Source organism: Fopius arisanus, unplaced genomic scaffold (genome assembly GCF_000806365.1).
Source record: "Fopius arisanus strain USDA-PBARC FA_bdor unplaced genomic scaffold, ASM80636v1 scaffold00275, whole genome shotgun sequence".
Taxonomy (NCBI): domain Eukaryota; kingdom Metazoa; phylum Arthropoda; class Insecta; order Hymenoptera; family Braconidae; genus Fopius; species Fopius arisanus.
The window spans coordinates 46,402-66,184 of record NW_011888014.1 but is presented as its reverse complement, the minus strand read 5'-3'; the positions used below and the strand labels follow the sequence as shown (position 1 = coordinate 66,184).

The window sequence follows — 19,783 nt, the reverse complement described above, 5'->3', positions numbered from 1 at the left end:
AGTTAAGTTCAAAAGTCATTAAATAAAGTGTGTGTTACGTGCTCTCCTAAGCACTGGTGTTTTGGATTTATTCCATTTATAACCCTTGAATCCGACAACTTGAATTCAACCAGCTGATATCGATGGAATCCTCATTAGAGGTTTAGCGGCTAACGAAGCTACGTTTTCAACTTTGGCGCTCAATTTACTACGAGGCGCCACTATCCTCCTGGTAACTCCGGTAGGACATTACAAATGTTGGGATAGGGTTTTTTTACTCGTGTGGTTGGTCGCCTCGCCAAATCCCACACGAGTAAACAACCTTCATCCCCACAGTTGTTACGTCCTCCGCAAGTAACTAGGAGAAACGTGGCGCTAAGTGATCCTATTAGGGCCAATCTTTGAATGTGGACTTGTTAGCCACTAACCTTCTAATGAGGACTCCATCTATGTTGGTTGATGATGGGTTCAAGGTGATTGAATTATTTCAATTCAATAATAAAGTTGAATAAATACCTGTGCTTAGGAGAGCATATAAAACACCTTTATTCCGACTTGATTAATTTTATAATTCGAACTCAGTAATACACTTTAAACTGGGTAATTAATTCAGAACATTAACTCCTTGAAAGGAAAAGCTTCAAGCAGACGGCTTGTGGAAGAAGAACTCACTTATCCTAGTTTCACTTCGAAGGGTTGGGTTCACCAACCCCGATTCACTATTTGCTGCGCACGCAAAATGCGGCAGCCAGTTGACAAAAACTCTGAAAATTTTTCATGGCTTCAGTTACACGATTTTACGTTCTTTTAGTTTATTAATTTTCGTCATGTTGTAGTTGTCGCTATATGACCTATATACTTAGCCTTGCACATACCTCTCGTATGTCAACGGTAACTTAGTGAAGAGCCTTAGGCACACGTCACAGGACGTGCTATGCCCGCTCTTCCGATTGGCTATTTAAGGATCTGCACAACAGGAACTAGCCTTCTGTTTGGGCTTGGCTCCTCTCGAACACAGAACTCCCAGGTTGGCTCTCTAACCACTTCGCTTAACTTCTCTCAGCATTCTTGCTGACTAGGAAGTTCTCTCCTTTTTTGGATTGAGAGTTAAACACCTAGACAGCTCTTATCGTTGCTACATTTGTCCTCTCCTCCACAGGACTTGAGGAGATAACAAGTTTGCTGTGTTTGTGTTTGTTCTCTTCTCCGGATGAAGGACAGAATTAGATTGTTCTCCATGGGATTGAGGACTCAGCTAGGTTGCTCCCTAGTTTCTTCTCCCTTTTACGGGGTTAGCATGATCGTCTAGACTTGCTGTTTATGCTCAGGCGGCCCTTCCAAGAAGTCTCCACCATTAGGTTTGGAACTTTTTGGGTTTCCGCTTTCCAATAATTCCGGGCGGGCTCGGGATAGCCCCGGAGCAACACTTGGAACAATCTCCAGGTCGCCAAGTTGACCCTCGCCTTAGCTACTTTTTGCGCGTCGAGCTCACGGGGAGTTCGCTCATTGTTGGGATTTACTTAACACTAAAGATAATGTATAGGTAGTCTATTGATAATGTTCATCTAAGGTAAATACACAATATTACACCGCGGGTTCAGCATAACGTGGTTATAGGACTTATGCGTGAGTGGGTTGAACGAAATGTCCACTACCTTCAATTGTTAAGGTTATTTCTCAGGACCAGCCGCGCGGATCCAACTCTGATCATGATCCGAGGCTCAGAGAAGCCTCAGAGAGTTTTCTGTCTCAAAGTGCTTAGGTAAGTATTCTCATAGGTTTCTCCACTAAACTCTTCTGCAAACTGCTTTTCTCTTTGCACTATCACACGGTTTATCAATGGGACCGGACTCGAGTATCATCGTGAGACTGCTTAGTTAAGTTTTCCGGTATTGAATAGATCGCCAACCAGATCCATTCAATCGTTGCGCTTCCAGAAACCCAACAAGTAAAAATAAGTGAGCTGAGACAGACTCCTCACGCTACAGGTCTCTCTCTGAGACCTAATTCTTTGTTAGCTGCACCGGTTGGTCTCAACCATCCTGGACGCTATACCGTAAAATGTATTATTGAAGTGAAGTTAAGATTATTTTTGTTTTGAAACTGTTCTGAAACTGTTTTGGAAATTATTAAGCAATAAAATAACGAAACTTGGATTACATCAATGAAAATTGTGGAAAAATGAATGAGTTGGATTTATAATTATTAAATTTGTCACACGGAAAATCAAGATTCAGAAAAGGGAAACACTAATACGTTACATTAATTAAAGAAATTAAACAAAAATAAAAATTCTAAATAGAAATTTCAAACAGGGAAAATTGATAAGAAATTGTTTGATTAGACAATTTTCATTTTAATAGTTGAATTTTGGAATTGTTAATTAAATTTTTATTTCCATATTAACTCAACAAAGCACTCCATTCCAATTCTAGCATACAGAAAACTTTATCGGTAAAATGCAAGATTTTAACCTTATTTTAGGAGATTTTTGCTCTCGTTAATTACGCCTGAGAAAAAAGTATAAATAATGACTTTGAAGGCATAAATTACGATTTTTATTATGTATATTTTCTTTGTTTTGGATCCATCGCCGCATTAACTACCTCAATCTAGGTTTTACCAGATTGAGATCTCGCGAATGAGGGATGGGTAATCCCCAGGTAGCTCGCAGTAGAGTCATAAAGGCGAGTTAGGAATCCAATAAAGTTTATAACCATGGCAATTATGGGGGTCCTAGTACGATCATAGTGGGGACAGTCCCGAGGGGCCTCACAGTCACCGTATTGGGGAACGTTCCATGACGCCTCTGCCAAATAGTAAAATGGGGAAAATAGCCGCCGCGATTAATATAAAATGAAATTTAAAAATCCACACATGGACAAAATATTTGTGCATATGAAAATAACTATTACTCATCGAAACAAGCAGTTGGCCATTCCTAATGGTAGAACACATATGATTGTTGCTTCACATGTAATTTATTGATTTTTTTAAATTTTATTTTGCCATCAATTTCATTGATGGTTGTCTTCCGAATGGAATACATGTAATCTCTGAGCTTTTTGGAGTGAATTTACTCGTTTCGATCATTTAGAAACAAAAAGCAATGTTGACCCTGAGAAAATCCTACCTCGCCACACTACTGAACTATGAAACCTTTCAGATATTAAAAGACCGTCGAACTTAGTGTTAAAAGAGCTCTGTCCCTAAACTTATTCATAAAAATTGATAGTAAATTCACAATCCTCAAAAAATTAGATCACTCCAATCACTGTCTCTGCCAGACCTGCTGTTTCACAAAATCAATCAAATATGAGATTATATTCAATATAAAACAAGTTGATAGGTTGATTTTTAAAAATCAGAGAGACCGTACGTCGCATTTTTTTGAAAAACATGAAAATTGAAATATCTTTATATTTTCCCACGAGCGCATAAACTGCTTTGGTCCATATAAATAGGGCACAGTGTAATGAATATTTTGCAAAAAAGAAAAATGAAATCACTTCTGCCGTTTTTGAGATATTTGAGAAAATCGTTTCAGACACAAAGTTTAATATCTCCCGAATGAATCATCCAATCTAGCCCATCTTCAGTCTTAAGAGGAAACTTTCTGCAAAATTTCAAATTAATACATTGATTTTCAAAAATCAAAGAGGGAGCGCGTCGCATTTTTTTGAAAAAAATGAAAATTGAAATATTTCGATAACTTTCTTGGAACATATATATATATATATTCTGATTGATCCATACAGATCACATTGAGACGGAAATTTCCAAGGAAAAATGAAATCGGTTGGATAGTTTTTGAGATATTCAAGAAATTTCATTCAGATCCAAACTTGAATATCTCCCAAACGATTAATCCGAGCGAGCTCATTTTCGATCCCAAAAATTCCAGTACAGAGGGGAAAGTGTATGTCATATTTCCAGTTGATATATCGACTTTTGCTGACTGATATTAAAAGTGGTTCTCAATATAGCGCGTGCGATCCGCGCGTGCCTCTAATATTGCCCTAGTTTACGTAAATTAGTACATGTGAAGAGGCTTCTAACTTAGCGGAGGTAATTCACGCCACAACCCTGTTTCCCGGTATCATGCATCAAATTAATTATCCAATTTGCAGCTAATGAATAATTGCACAAAATATTTTATACCTATTCAATACTTTACTTATGATCTACAATCGATTACATGAGTTCGTTTTTTCAATTAGTGCATTGTTTCGAGTAAGTATCTAGGGGTAATGGAAAGGGTAAATTATAGGATGGATGGAATCCGGTATCTGTAGCCTCATAATGACATTAGTAAGTTAGTAAGCTATAAAAAAATACAAAGTAAAAACGATATTCACTTTTCTCATAATGTACATCCGGTACATTATGAAAAAAGTGAATAACATAATTTAAAAGTATGTTATCGAATATTTGTATTGAAATCTGCACATATAAGGCAAATTCCTTTAGTAGGTGTCTCCAAGAACAAATATTATTTAATAAGTAATCGAAAGTGTATTGGTACTATTTACAGTGCATAGATAGACAACAAAAAAATCCCCTCATTCTGAACACGTTTATAATTCCAATTTATTTCATTCAAGCGTATAAACCAAACGGTTACGTAATATTACAATAATCTTTATTAATAATATAGAAATACCACTAGTCAAGTACATTATATTTTTATAAAACAGGCTCGCCATAAATTTCAGGTGTTTCTGTTTACAGAAAAACACAAAAAAGAAAAAAATGAATTAATCGGTGTTAATGAGAAAAAAAAATACCATGACTAATTTCTAACTTAAGTACAATCTGAACAATAACGAAAGGTTCTCACGTGATGAACCAATTCAATAGATAAATTCAATAGACAATGCTTTCCTTCGAATTGGCAACCACACATCGTTTACAATTACATAGAGAATCCATGGGTGTTATAATTATTCCAATTTGCTTTCTCAGATTTGGTAGGCAGGAGAAGTCGACCAGGAGAAAATAGCCCACACATTCAAAACGCGTTTAAACCCACCGACTTTAATAAGCCAAAGGAAAATTGATCTTTTTCTGTGCTCTATTTTTTCAGGGATTGCTCAATTTTAAAACCAAATATTCCAGAAGAATGATGCATATAATCAGTGATTTTTTTTCATAAAATAATTATTCAATATTTAGATAAGAATGTGACATGGTTTTTAATAGGAATCAACGAAAAAATACATAAAATGTTTTAATACTATTCTAAAACTTTCTGCAGAAGCTTTGTATAGAATAGCAGCACAAGTCAACAGAATTTCAGGGAAAAAAAATTAGGTGAATTTATCGAATTTTACCCGCGAGTTGTGAAGTTTGTGGTATCTTTCAAATTTGACACAGAACAATTTTTCCAGCTGTTCATGCAAATTTAATGCTCAAATTACACGTTATTTCTACATTTTTTTCATTTTGCTAAAGGAAGATAGGTCACAACTTATCATCAAGCAACTTTATATGATTCCTACCCCGAGTGTTCATCTGTTTTGATTGGCTTTGCATAAAGCATTACCGCATATTTCTAAATAGAAGAAGTAATAAACAAGACGTAAAGAAGAACCAATAATTCACATACTAGTAACAAGAGGTTGTTTCAAGAACATACGTCATAGTTCCAACAATTCATTGCCGAAGAGCGGAATCCGTTAGTTTTCATTCAGTGTTTAGGAATTTGATCGAGATAGTAATTTGGTTTATGAGAATGCTTAAAAATAGTTTTCGAGTTTGGGGAATATGTAATACTAATGTCCAGATGAGAAGTGATGAAAAGCAGTAAGGAAAAATACTTTGCTTTAAGATTTCGAAGATTTACAACTGAGCCTTTGACAAAATCTTAATTTGAATTCAGACGTCTCTAAATGTAAAAATAAATTGTTTAGGTAAAGCTTTGCGCCTACTTGGCTGTAAAATTTTTTTTTTGCAATATCGATATTCCTCTTCATAAAATAGATATTTATTGATAATTCAAACTATTTTATTCCCTCGCTATTCAATTGGAAATCTCTTAATTGAATTCTTTTTGAACACTTCCAGTATTGCCAAGGTATGTACTTTGAGATTAATTATATATTTTTCTGAAAGTCTGAAAATATAAGACACATTAGTCAACTGTATCGAAGTTTTTAGGAAATAGCGACAGATTGTTTCTTTATAATTTCTGAAAACACTTTGATTCAATGTTCCAGTAGACCCACAGGGACTTGTACCAAGACCGAAAGGAAATTTATTTTTTCGCCATCGTTTTTCATCCCATAAAGATAATTTCGATGTCTAATCGTCATTAACCTCGATGGGGATACTGGTGGTAAATGTGGGTGTCTCGAGCTCCTCGTGTTTCTTCATTTTCATACTCTGAAACATGTAAGTGTAGAATTAGAATTATTGATTTAGATGGAATATAGCCAAAACCGCTTCATCGAGTAACTTGTTCCACGATTTTGAAGGTTTTGTTATTAGATTCTTGGAATATTATATTTGAAGATTTTCGATACCATGATTGGAGATTTTAATGACCTCAATGTTTCCCTTGTTCCAAGTTAAAGCCCAGGTGGACCATCAGTGGGAGCCACTCTTTTCTTGAAATTCTATCTTGTTAGCCTAAAGTATATTAAAATTTAGGATCAAGTTTGTGTTGTGGGCATCGCTCGTATGGTTCTAAACAGATAATGGATAAAAAAAGAGGAAAATTTTTGGAAAGGCGCTAAATTGCGATATTGAATGAAAAGGATTTACCAAGCTTATATAAAAAATTGTTGAAAATCCTCAGCTCACCACTTCATCTAACTTACTCTAGTAGAGTGGACTGGTAAGCCATGTATTTTTTATTATTTTTTTGTAAATTTGGCGGATTACTTTTGGTCATTCTAGCGATTTAGCGCCTTTCAATAATTTTTCCTCTTTTTTTTTTTTCATTATATTTTTAGAACCATTCGAGTGGTGCCTGCAACACAAATTTGATCGAAAATTTTGATATATTTTAGGCTAACCAGATAAAATTGAAACAAAAGATTGTGTTCGACAGATGGTCCATGCGGGCGTTAGAAAATAGTATTAAATTCAAATGTAAAAGCCGCAAGACTTTTCAAATGATCAATGTGACAGTTTCGGAACTCAAATAAATTTTTTTCCGTACTGCTTCTCACGATTTTTTGTCTGGGAATTGGTACTACATACTTCCCAAACTCGAAAACTTGAAAATCACTAAGGAAAAATAATATCCGGACTGTTGCAATGGGGGTTTTTCACTGGTGTGGAGTTTGAAGAGTTGAGCCGAAGACGAGGCGGCTAATCATACGAGTTCTAGTTTGCGAAGTATGTAGTACCAATTCCCAGACGAGAAATCGTGAGAAGCAGTATGGAAAAAAATTAATTTGAATTCTGAAACTGTCCAATGGATCATCTGGAAAGTCTTGCGGCTTTCACATTTGAATTTAAGACAATTAATGTCAAATGAAAAAAAATGTCTTGGATGATGCTCTGGGATAGGTCCTATGAATTTTTTTTTCAAAAAGAAGTTTCTCTTTTGGAATTAACTTGCAATCAAGAACACGAAAATTGATAGGCCATTTCCAGGTTTGAGAGACGAAGATGTTTTCCCTGTTATCCACACCTGCTGTAGTTTATAATGATTGATGATGTCCTGATCAGCTGGACAGCTCTGCAGGAATGCATCTAGTCTGTACATGTGGTGCATGTATCTCCATAAGTTTACCAGTGTTTCTGGTATTTCAAAATCTGCAAAATACTTTCCAGCGACTCTGATATGCTGTAAACGGGGCATCAACTCGCAGTCGAAGCAGCACATGGTGTCGCCAGTCAAGAATCTAGTGCCTTTGCGTCCCAAGTGCTCGTCAATCTTGCGCAGATGTGCCATTAATGAAGACGATTTTGGGTCTTTGTCCTTTTCTTTTGCGTTTAAAAACAGGAGCTTCAATTTCTGAAAATAATTAGGATCAAAAAGTCAACCAGGCATTCTTCTAGAGAATAATAAATTTTCATATATGAAATGATCCTGCATAATTATAATGTGTAGTTCTTTCAAACGATTTCCCCTTACAGATTTGTATATGAAGCAAATTGTGATAATTTTTTAGAGGTTTGGAGATAAACAATACATCGAAACGTTTTGAAAAAATGCAAAATGTAGATGAGATTTGCCACACCAAATGAATCAATTGTTGGCATTTTCATTTACATTTTCCGAGTTTTTTTTCAATTTCTAGGAACGCCATATTTCGGCAAAACGCCAGTTTTTGACGGAATCAATTGAGCTAAACTTTTACTTGCCTTGGTTTTTTTTTAACAAAAACACCAGTTTTTGTCATTTGGGGAGATTTCACGGATTTTTTCAATATAAGTAAAGAATTATTTTCATGTCTTCCAAATTTTTGTCACCCACATCATGTTTGCAGTTCATATGAAGTATATTATTTGCATGATTTTTTTACATAATACACAATGTGTTTCAGCAATTTGAAAAACTCCTTTCTACATTTATGTATGTATTAGACCGAATCAATTTTTTTTAATGTCGAAATCTCGAAATTCATACTTCCATTAACCTTCAAAATTGACTTCAGTCACATGTGTAATTACACACATAAAGAGGTCAAGAACTGCATATAATTTTCCAACAACAACCTAATATTCATTACCATAAAATAAAAAATTATAATTATGGGACCAAATAAAAAACATAAAAGAGGGAAAACTTATATCAATGAAAAGTTTGAGGGCGATTTATATAATGTAGCTGTGCACAGATTTCATGTAACTTGTGCCGTTTGTATTTTATGGATTGAATATGATTAGGAGGTAGTGGAAGCAGTAGTTGTGTCGTGTATAGATACACCGTAGCTCTTGGCCTTATTTGTTGGATAGAGATGAAACTTTTACTTGGCCGATACGCTACCGCGTAGCTCGATATTCCATTATAGAACATCTAGATTAGTCTGGCGGACCTTTACCTTATCGTATATTTGACCAACAAATCATTGGAAAAAAATGAATCTTCAGACTTTTTCCACATTTATATATTTTTTTATTTTTACATTTTTCCTTTTCCTATTACCATAGTTTCATGGTTTGATAGTCTCCCCTTCGTCTTAGCCTTTAGCCTCTCCTACTATCCTCATTATTTTTGCGGTGTCATGGGTCGACTTTCCGTACTGCGCCCATTTGGCTTGTACTGAGGGAAACCATGTAAAACCTCAGTAGCGCAGCGAGCCAGTAATGCGGGGATTCTGCTGTGTTCATCAATCACACTGACTCTGTGAACACAGCAGCTCTCTACACCCGTGCCTAACGGCGGCAGTCTACACGCCGAGGGGTGTGACTAAGCGGGCACCCATCCAAGTACTAACCCAACTGAGTGTTGCTTAGCCTGGATGACCGCCGGAGTCACACACCACCCGCGTGGCTACTGTCGCCACTTACATGTATATATATTTATCTAATGGTTATTTCGGGGACAGAAAACAGAAACCCTTTTAAATGGGTTAAAATTGTTGAAAAACACCTAATATACTAAACAAAATTAATGCCCGATCTGAAGTGGCATTTTTTGTCCCACTTCGTCCACATATTTCATGGATTGTAGGATATGAGGACCATCATATTATGTATTATATGGGGTCATAGCTTTTTAGTCCGTAGTTTAGCTACTATCGGGACAGCTATAATTCGAATTTGTATGTAAAGTATCTTTTGAGGACATTTGGATAATTTTGATTATGAAGACTCTAAAGTGGGCACCATCATATAAATTTTCTATTAATCGATCGTCCTCAACGTTCCTCCCCATTTGTTCCAATTGTCGGAAAAATCTCTTCGATTTTTTTCCTCAATCGATCATTGAGAAATCATAAAGATATTATTTCTCAGTTCAAAGACAATACAAAATTGCAGTTATTGATGTGCTTTAATTGAATAACAATAGTACTTTTCTATCTTGTCGTTATGCACTTTTTCATTAGATTCAAGGATTCTTAGATTGAATGATCGTCATTCAAGCTCCGAATTTGTAAAATCATCCATGCAAATGATTCGGGGGCTTTCATTGATCGTTCCTCCTTCAGGGCGAGGGTGTCGTACACCACGTTTTCCGTGAATGATCGACGTACTAATTTTTGTATTCGCAAGAATTCCCACTGACCATTATCGCTTTAACCGACTTCAAATGATGACGATCGTATGTAAAGGTTTTATAATATACATTACACCTATGCTGTCATGTCCTCATAGTGACCGATCAGTAAAATTTGAATGTCCTCATATTTTCGATGTGTCCCCACAATGAACATAGGTTAGAATTGAAATATCCCTACATGTTCCATATGTGCCCATATCATCCAATTAGGAGAATATGGAAGTTTTCTATAAATTTGTTTCTATCACATTATTCAAATAAGTCTGTTTCTATCAACGAAATTTTCCATTTTGTTGGAATAACCGTAAGTTTCAGTAATGTCAGGATTGAATTCGAATATTCTTCATTTCGATGTCAAACACACGAAACAAATTTCATCATTTGATTGAGTCCTTCTTTATAAACTAAATATTCCACCTCGGTGGAATAAATTGAATTTTTGGTGAAGTCGGGATTGACTTCGAATATTTTTATGAAATTTGCTACAATCATCTAATGTCATGATTTCGAATGGATACGTACGAAACTATCTTTCCTATGGATTCATTCACCGTGTCAAATACAATTTCCTACTTCTTGGAAGTTAGTTTAAAATTTTTTTAAAGATGACCTCATAATATACTTTACGGTCGTAGCTGTGCGTCCTCATGATGAACAATCTATCGAATTGAAATGTCCTCATATTTTCGATGAGTCCTCGTTAATGAACATACGTTAGAATGCAAATGTCCTTATATGCAACATATATCTCCATATAATACATTGAGTAGAATATCGAAGTATTCCCAAAATTTCATTATCCGTCTTCATTCCCATTCGGAAAATTCTCCTTCTACTTGATGAATTAATATTCATTTACGAAGTATATTTCTATTTTAGTGATTGGAAAAAAATATGACCACGGAGGAAAAATAAATCAATGCAGTTTTTTGCACCTGAAATGAATGTGATGATATCGAAATAAGCAATTTTTGAACTTCAGTAGGTATGATTGGTTTCAATCAGATTATTCAATTTACTTTCTCAACTATTAACAAAATGTTCCATTTCCCCAGAATAAATTAAATCTTCCGTGAAATCGGAATTGAATTACAATCATCTTTGAACACTTTTTTAAATATTTGATGTGATGATTTCAGATGAAGGTGTATAAAATTATTTAATTGTGCACAACTATCCAATCTCTTTCATCTTACTTCTCTTACAGCAATACTATTGGATAGAATAAAATGTCCTCAAAGTATACAAACAGTAAGATGTTATTTCGGGGACACTGTGCTCGTTTATGACACTAGATCTCCCAGTCCCCATAATCATCATTGCATAGACTGTGTATATTATGAGGACTGTCCCCGAAGTACCCACTGCGTAAAAAAACTTATGAGGACTGTCCTCAAAACAGCCACATGTCCACATGCCACATGTCCGCAAAGTAACCATTATATATATAAAGTAATCTACAACGAAAATATGAAAAGAAAAGAGTTCGTGATCTGTACGGCGCATTTTCTGAGCACAGAAACAAACACATTCATTCGTATCTATACAGTTCGTGGCTAGTGGTAAAAAAGTCAATCCGCTATTGGTAAGAAATTGGAAAAAGTAAAGAAAATCGACTGTATTTGTGTTTTCCAAACGTTCTTGAAACAAGTAGGATATGCTGTTGTATTCGATATCATATAGTTTTTTTTGCTAATGAATTAGCAAGTCGCTCCCGAACAGTTATTCGTAATATATAATTGATATAACAATGTACTGATTTTTTGCTTTTTTTCTCATTTTTTACCGAGATTGGGAATTCTACATCCATTCGGAATAATAGTCATTTCCGCGTCTGTTTTAATCTTCAATAAAACATGCAACATCTAAGTATTGTTTTAGGAATTTAACATAAGCTTTTCTTTTCCTTTTCAATTGATTGTTGCGAATGTTCATCGAAAGGAACATATCGACAAATTGTAGCCATCACGTAATTTTACGTTATCAATTCAATTGCGGAATAGTTGATTCTTGTCACGTGGTAACAACTATGGCAGATAAAGTCAGGTTTTCATGTTGACGGATAACGATAATTCCCGTTGCTTTTGAATCAACAGTCAAGCTCTCATCTTTATACAATTATTATTAGCAAGACTCGAATCAAGAAACGACGAATTCATTGAAAAATATATTGCCTGTTTACCGGTCGATGGTTCGTACCAGAAATTTCAACCTCCGAGAAGGCAAATCGAAAGTATTATTCATGTGTGCTTGTACTTATCATTCAGGGTTCACGTCTTCGTCACATAGTATAACAACATTTTGTGTATTTTGGATACGCCATTTACCGTGATTCTTTTTGATTAGTGTATCAATTCAAATAAATTTCGGTTTTTTATGCCGAAAGGCTTTTTCCCATAATTTGTGTTTTTCCTTCATGTTGACGATAAGGCCAGCTGCCGTGCCACCTAAAGTATGACCGCTTGCAATATTTATTCTATTCTAGGTAGAGAGATTTACATTGTTATCATTACCATTTACATTGGTAATGATAATTAATTCCCTTCTAAGAGTTCTAGAACTGATTTCTAAAACTAAATGGCTGTATAATGTTGTTCACATTGCTTTCAAATTTGGATGAGATATTGTTGTAGAAGAATTATGAAGACCCAATGAAATGAATCAAACATAACGAGTGCGAAGAAACCATCACAAAACTCACTTTCAAGAAAAATGACATAAAATTTTGAATTTGTAATGATGGTAATAGATGTCACATGACTAGGTACTGTTGGTATGGTTGGTATCGAAAGTGCTGTTAAAAACTTTACATGAAATCCTTTTGAGCATAAAATTCCGAGATATGAAAGAGATTTCAATATTAAAAAAAAATAAATAAATAAACAACTATTGTCGCTATCACTTTCATCTTCGAACTCTGTTCAAAAGACACTTGAGTGAATTTTTCAAGCCATCCAGGATTTGATTCAAACCAATTTTTTTTCAATCATCGTCAAAATCCGAAATTTCAAAAAAAAAATTGAAAAATTGAAAAAAAAAATATACCAATCGAAACGAATTCGAATTAATGTCGATGGATAGAGCTCGATAGTGACTACATTAAAAAAAAAAAGTTACTTGATTGCAGGCGTCAAGTCGCGCCCAATTCAAAAAAAAATTTAAAAATTGAAAAAAAAAAAACGTTTGTCACATACATACACACATTCATATACGTACGGACAGGGTCTAAAAATTGCATTTTCGAACTTTTTGGATCATAATGGATTAATCCAACACAAAAAAACAAGAACTTATTTCTGCACGATTACAATGCTCCCGTTTCTGGAGCAAAAAAATTGATAATTTATCAATAAAATTCCCTCTTAGAAATTCGTCCTCAAAACATCGTCTAGCCACCTTCAGATATTAATTAAATTTTTTTTTAATGGAATTTAATCCCAAAATATACATAAAAAGTAGAATTAACGTGTAATATACTAACGACTACTTACTACTACTGTCTCATAATAAAACAAAAACGCTATTATTATGCATAACATTTTTTTTCTAAAAAAATGCACATCATTTTATCGATCATAGTTGCTTCTGGAGACTTATCCTTAACTTGCGTAGAATCATTGCTACAAATTTATCCCGAAGCTTAGTATTAATGGAAATGACAAAGGAAGAAAGAAAAAAGGGCTAAGACGATGTAATATGGTTTTAACCGAATAGGTTTGCAGTCCATCTGGTTTTCTAAAACAGGGATGGGCAAGCTCCAGGTAACTCGGAGCAGTCATAAACTCGAGTTAGGAATCCAATAAACTTTGTAACCATGCCAATTATGAGGTTCCTAGTACGATCATAGTGGGGACACTAATGGGGGGTCTCATAGTCACTGTATTGGGGAGCGTTCCATGACGCCTCTGCCAAATGGTAAAATGGGGAAAATAGACGCCGCGATTAATATAAAAGAAAATTCAAAAATCCACACATGGACAAAAATATTTAAGGATATCAAAATGACTATTACTCATTGAAAAAAACATGAAATTACTCTTAAATTATTCTTACATCTTTTTACTTGTTTTCGAATTCTTTGGTCCAATAACGACCTTACCGAAAAAAAATGTGAAAGAAAAAATACCAAACATTGCAGTTTTTACCGGTTGATGTTAATTCCGAATATAAAAACTGAAGATTTTTTTTAAATAATTTTTTTTTAATTTTCTTAATTAATATTTTTACTTCAATCAATGTCATTTCTTGAATAAATAATTGCGGGACCACTGGAACATGACATTGTGGAATTTGTTCCTTGCCGCTGAAATTGACCAACCGGTTTTTACATTTTATTTGTACCGTCTGTTTTCAAAATAAATGAAAACGTCATGGTGAAGAACATTTCACATTTTCCATTTTTGATTCATTTCCCCGCTTTTCCTTTTTTCAAGTGTTTACCGCCACTTCGGTTGATTTCAGCCGAGGAGAAGGGCCTTTACGACCTCGGTCATAAAGGCCGATCACCCGTCACAATGAGCTCTAGTCTGCCCGGCGTTATACACTAATAGAGGTCGGGAGCACGACTTGCTCTCAGAGCAAAGGTTTGCCCATCTCTGATCTAAAGTGTGGATAGGAAATCTTTTAATTACCACTTTCTCTTCCAATGTTCAACTTACAGTGAAAAGATTCTCGACGAGTGTTGCAACTTCTTTATCCTGAACGAAGAGATTATGTCCACCTGGAATATTCTTCATGATGTGTCTTTCAATTTTTTCATTTTCCAGAATAGCATCGCCATTGTCAATCAAAATGGGCGGGGGAGTTGCTTGGAAATTGGTGCGAAAGTCTGGGGGTGGCTTCTGCATGTCAACGGTTGTTACTTTAAGGGAAATCGTCTTCAATTCGGCTAGTAAGTAAAGGTCCATGAAGTATTCTTGACAAAAAAGACAGGCGCCTTTTCGTCTTCCATCTATCGTTGAAGCCTGAAAAAAAAGAAATTGGTAACCACAATTATTCTATACCATTGATTTTTTTACATTTTGAAAGGTCTAGTTAATGAAGAAATTTCGGCTGATGTCATTGTGCTTATTGGCAAGAGAGGAGAATAATTACGCCACAATTCTCTAGATGCATCCAGCGTACCTGCCTATATGCTGACTATTACAGGAGAGTTCCCTTAGTTTTTCGGTTCCTTACGGGGGTCATCCCATGTACCGTTTTGAAAAAATCGATTTTTTTTCACATTAATTGCATCTATATATATCATAGAATATGTGGATGAAACGATTTGATGATATTCAATTCATTCAAAAGTTATAGCGGCCAATAGGCTAGAGTAAAGATTGATATTTCGAGCGCGCGCTCTGCTAGGCACGACGAAGTGGCTGAACCAGCACGTTATCGCAGCCAATAGAATTTGCTGTGATTGATTTTTGCATGCGTTATTTGTACTTTTACAAAAGGGTGTAGCGGTCGCTCAGCACAATTTGGTCAAAGAAAAAAACGTCAATGTTCGAGAAATCGTCACACATTCGAGCAAGCAACAGAGTTCGCGTCAGCGTCTGCGAAAAAACTACCGGGAAACAAGAACTTGAATGTATCAATGACAGTAAGTTCTGTGTATTGCATATTGGTATTTACTTCAGTATTTTCTGCAATTGCTGAAGATGTGACATGCAGAAAATGTGAAGCTGACGTGGGTTTTTCACAAGGCAGTTCAAGGGGCCTGGGTTTAAAAATTTTCCTTTCATGTGGGTGTGAGGAAATTCAAACTATTAACCCAGGTCCTATGATAAAAACTGTTTATAAAATAAATAGACATTTAGTTTTCGTGATGCGCTTATTAGGAATTGGTCATGAAGGAGTGATCTTTTTTGCTGTTTAATAAGTTTCTGTTCTGGCATTGGGAACTCTATGTACACAAAAATCTTGGAAAATGTTCACACAGCCGTGTCTGCTGTTTATGAAACTGTCTTATCATTCGCCACCATCGAGGAGAAAGAAATCAATAAACAAGCCGGCAAACCAAAAGACGAATTGACAGTTTCTGGTGACGGCACCTGGAAGAAGCGAGGATTTTCATAATTGTTTGGTGTTTCCACGTTGACAGCTAAGTATGCAGGTAAAGTTGTGGATGCACATGTGATGACCAGCTTTTGTGGCGGATGTAACTTATGGAAGAGCAAAAAAAATTACGATTCAGTTGCCTACCAGTCATGGTTTGAAAGTCATGAAACTCAATGCACTATAAATCATTATGGGAGCTCTGGAAAGATGTAAGTCGACGCCATTGTACAAATGTTTTCGCGATCTGAAGAAAAACATGGTGTAACGTACCGTACTTACATCGACGATGACGGTAGCAAGACCTTCAATGGAATTCTGAAAAGGGAGCCATACTGAAAAGAAGAACGGATAGTTAAAAAAGACCGTGTCGGTCACGTGGAAAAGAGAATGCATAAAGGAATCGGTGAAAAAGGTGCTGGGAAATTAACAGATAAAGCTATCAAGGAGCTCACAAAATTCTACGGCTTGGCTATTCGTCGACATACAGATTCAATGGAGCAAATGAAGAAAGAAATTTGGGCCAGTTTCTACCATAAATGTTCTACAGGCGCAAATCCCCAACACCAAAATTGTCCAGCAGGCGAAGACAATTGGTGCAAGTGGCGCAAGGCAGAAGCTCTAGGAGAACTGCATAATTTCCATCATGATAAGCACTGCAGAAGTTCAAAAGGTCATCAAACCAATGTATGAAGATTTCTCAAGGGATGATTTGTTGACCAGATGTTTAGAAGCAGAAACACAAAATAACAATGAATCGTTAAATTCATTGATCTGGACTTTTGCGCCCAAACATCTTCACTCTGGCGTCAAAGTAGTTGAAATAGCTGCTTTTCTTGCTGTAATAATTTTTAATTAAGGTTTTAATGGAATTATGAAAGTGATGGAAACCATAGGTTGTGTAATAAGCCCCATAACACAAGCCTACGCCGAGCGCCGTAATGAAGCGCGCATCAGACGCCCCAATCAACGCTTGAGCTGTGTGGAAACAAAAGCTAGAATTGACGTTAAGAATGAATAATCTGTTTTGTAAGCTTTTTATGAGGAAGAAGAAGGGTTACTGTATGGACCGGGCATAGCAGATTGAGGGTAAGCTAATACTTTATATGTATTAACCGTATGTCAGTCTTTGAATGCGTTTTTCTCGAAACTGTATCTGGTTAACGGATTTCAACGAAGTTTGGAGGAATTACTCAGTAGATGTGTAGGCATCTGGCGAACTAGGATAATTCGATATCTAAACCAGTTTTTTTGTGTTTACAGAAAATTGTCGAAAAAAAGCCAAAATTTATAAAAAAAAATTTGGAAGCCTGCAAAAAATTCAATGTTTGATATTTTTTAAAAATCCTTATTCAGCAGATGGCTAAATTGTGACAGATTACGAACCCGTTTTATTTTTTATTTTCAGATCATCAGCACTCTCGGAATCGTCTCAATAGTTTCACCCCTTTTTTTTCATGGGTAACTTTGCCGCTGAATAGGTCAATGATTTTCGTCCAAAAAAAAAAGAATGCTATCTTGAAATGTCAATAAATATGTAGTAAAAATTTCGATGTTATTCCGTTCATTTTCCCACAAAAAATTGCCAAATATAGCGTCAAAAACCGGCCGTCCCATGGGATGACCCCCTTAAATACTTTTTTGTCACTAAGTTCGTGAAACACTGCCCACGGAGGTTGTGAAAAAATAAATTGTTTGACCCACGTCCGTGAAGAACTTTTCAGCCCCCCAGGAACCGCATCAAGGATACCTCCCGAGCCCGACAAACTAAACGAACTCAACTGTACTTTGCATATGTTATATACATACGAGGAATCCGTCACTTCAAATCATTCTCAGACTATACCATAAATAGTATAGCTCTGATTAGACTATACCATACATGATTACTGACCCCTATCCCTATTCACTATTATTTAACAAAGAACCTGTGATAATCTCGAAGTGAACTCGAATGAGAATCGATTTTTTACATCTATAGAGATATAGAAACTTACTTAATTCTACAACATGATCATGGAGTATAGAGAATCTTAAAGGCCGAGGAGTGAATTTTACAACGCTACCTTGATCCCCCATATGGAGGCACTGTTTTTTTTCCAGAAAATCTTTATCTATAAAGGAGAACATAATGACTACCGCCCAAAAATTGAAAACAAGTAAGTCGAAAAAAATTAAAGTGACGGCTGCGAAAGTATCGAATTGTCGAAAGATGAAATTGAATAATGAGTACCAAACCACCTTTGATAATATATAGACGTACTTTGCACACTGTGCCTTATCTCTAGTTTAGTGCCTCGCTTTTGTTAATATTATAGCTTTATTTTCTCACGTTTACTTATCGTATCTTACTTACTTATTAGTTTAGTGCATTGTTCTAATAGTTATTATTTATTTGTGACCATAATTCCTGCCGCAAAATCGAATCTAATTTTTTTCACACGGCGCCCTCCCTGGCGTCGGGAGCCGCCGTCTTGCCACGTCGCTATTGTCGCTGTTGCTACTTATTCTACCATCCCATGCTTAATACCTGTCATCTATTTCTACATGTACATCTACACCATATCCAGAAGTGCAACTCTAAAAAAACCGAACAATGTGAATATCATGCAGGAAAGTTCAGAAAACTCTGACGACTCTTTATCTCCACCACCTTATTCACCAATTTCTTCCCTCCGCCCTTGCATTAGTGACTCACTTCCCTGTGGCCATTCACCATCATCCTGATCAACTCTCTGCCCCCAACAGGTGCTCATCGATGTTGCCCTATGGGATGGATACATCCAATTTTGTTCCAACAACGATACTGAACCGGATTCAGAAATGTCGACTGAAAAACTATAACAAAGTCTTTTTTCCACTCAAAATGCCCTTTCCTACCCCATCACTCTCTCTCTATTCCTCCATCAAACCCCCTACAATACTCAACCTACAGAAAATACGAAAACCGAGAGAGGAACCAGGAAAAGAAAAAATAAGAATGATTATAGTCCTGATCCATCAGATTCATGGCCAATCAATCCAACCATTCCAATCTGAATGAAAGCCTAGCCAGGAAAAAAATTATCGCCTCTCCCTTATATAATTGCAAACAAGCACAAACCCTCTCGCACTTCTGCTGGACCTGTCCTAACTTTGAAGAGGAGCGTGAAATCCTTACCTGAATCCTTCAGAAAGTGGAAATCACCGACTCCAACATACTCAACCTAATTGCAACTCCTGGGGAAAAACTTTCACTCACTCTCCATAACTTCATCAAACACACTGGCATCACGATCTAGTGCCTGCTAGCTTACCCTTCACCTACCTACTTACATTCAATGGCTAACTGATTGTCACCAAACTCTCCCGCCAAACATCTACCCCTAGCTTACTCGAGATTTTACCCTATACCTATTATACCAACCAATCTGTGTACCTACCTCTTAAGGTGGTTGTCGCGCGACAGTCTCTGTAAAAAGTTTATCCGCTGTAAAACGGGCCAGTTTAGAACACAATCTTTTAGCGGTATATAGTCTCACTTGATTGATTGCATTGTGCATGGATAGCTAAAGCATAACTATATATTTTCCATATTAA

At 36.0% G+C, this 19,783-nt stretch overlaps 1 protein-coding gene across 1 annotated transcript in view; it reads right to left on the bottom strand.

The window, feature by feature from the left end:
- Nucleotides 1-4,551: 4,551 nt before the first annotated feature.
- The window catches only part of Clic (chloride intracellular channel protein 5), a 43,318-nt gene continuing 28,086 nt past the window's right edge, over nucleotides 4,552-19,783 (bottom strand). The window contains exons 2-4 of the mRNA XM_011314995.1: nucleotides 14,818-15,123; nucleotides 7,622-7,948; nucleotides 4,552-6,363 (exon numbers count right to left, since the gene is read on the bottom strand). Of these exons, the coding sequence (XP_011313297.1) occupies nucleotides 6,283-6,363; nucleotides 7,622-7,948; nucleotides 14,818-15,123 (714 nt within the window). The 3' untranslated portion in view covers nucleotides 4,552-6,282. The remainder of the gene's footprint in view (nucleotides 6,364-7,621; nucleotides 7,949-14,817; nucleotides 15,124-19,783) is intronic.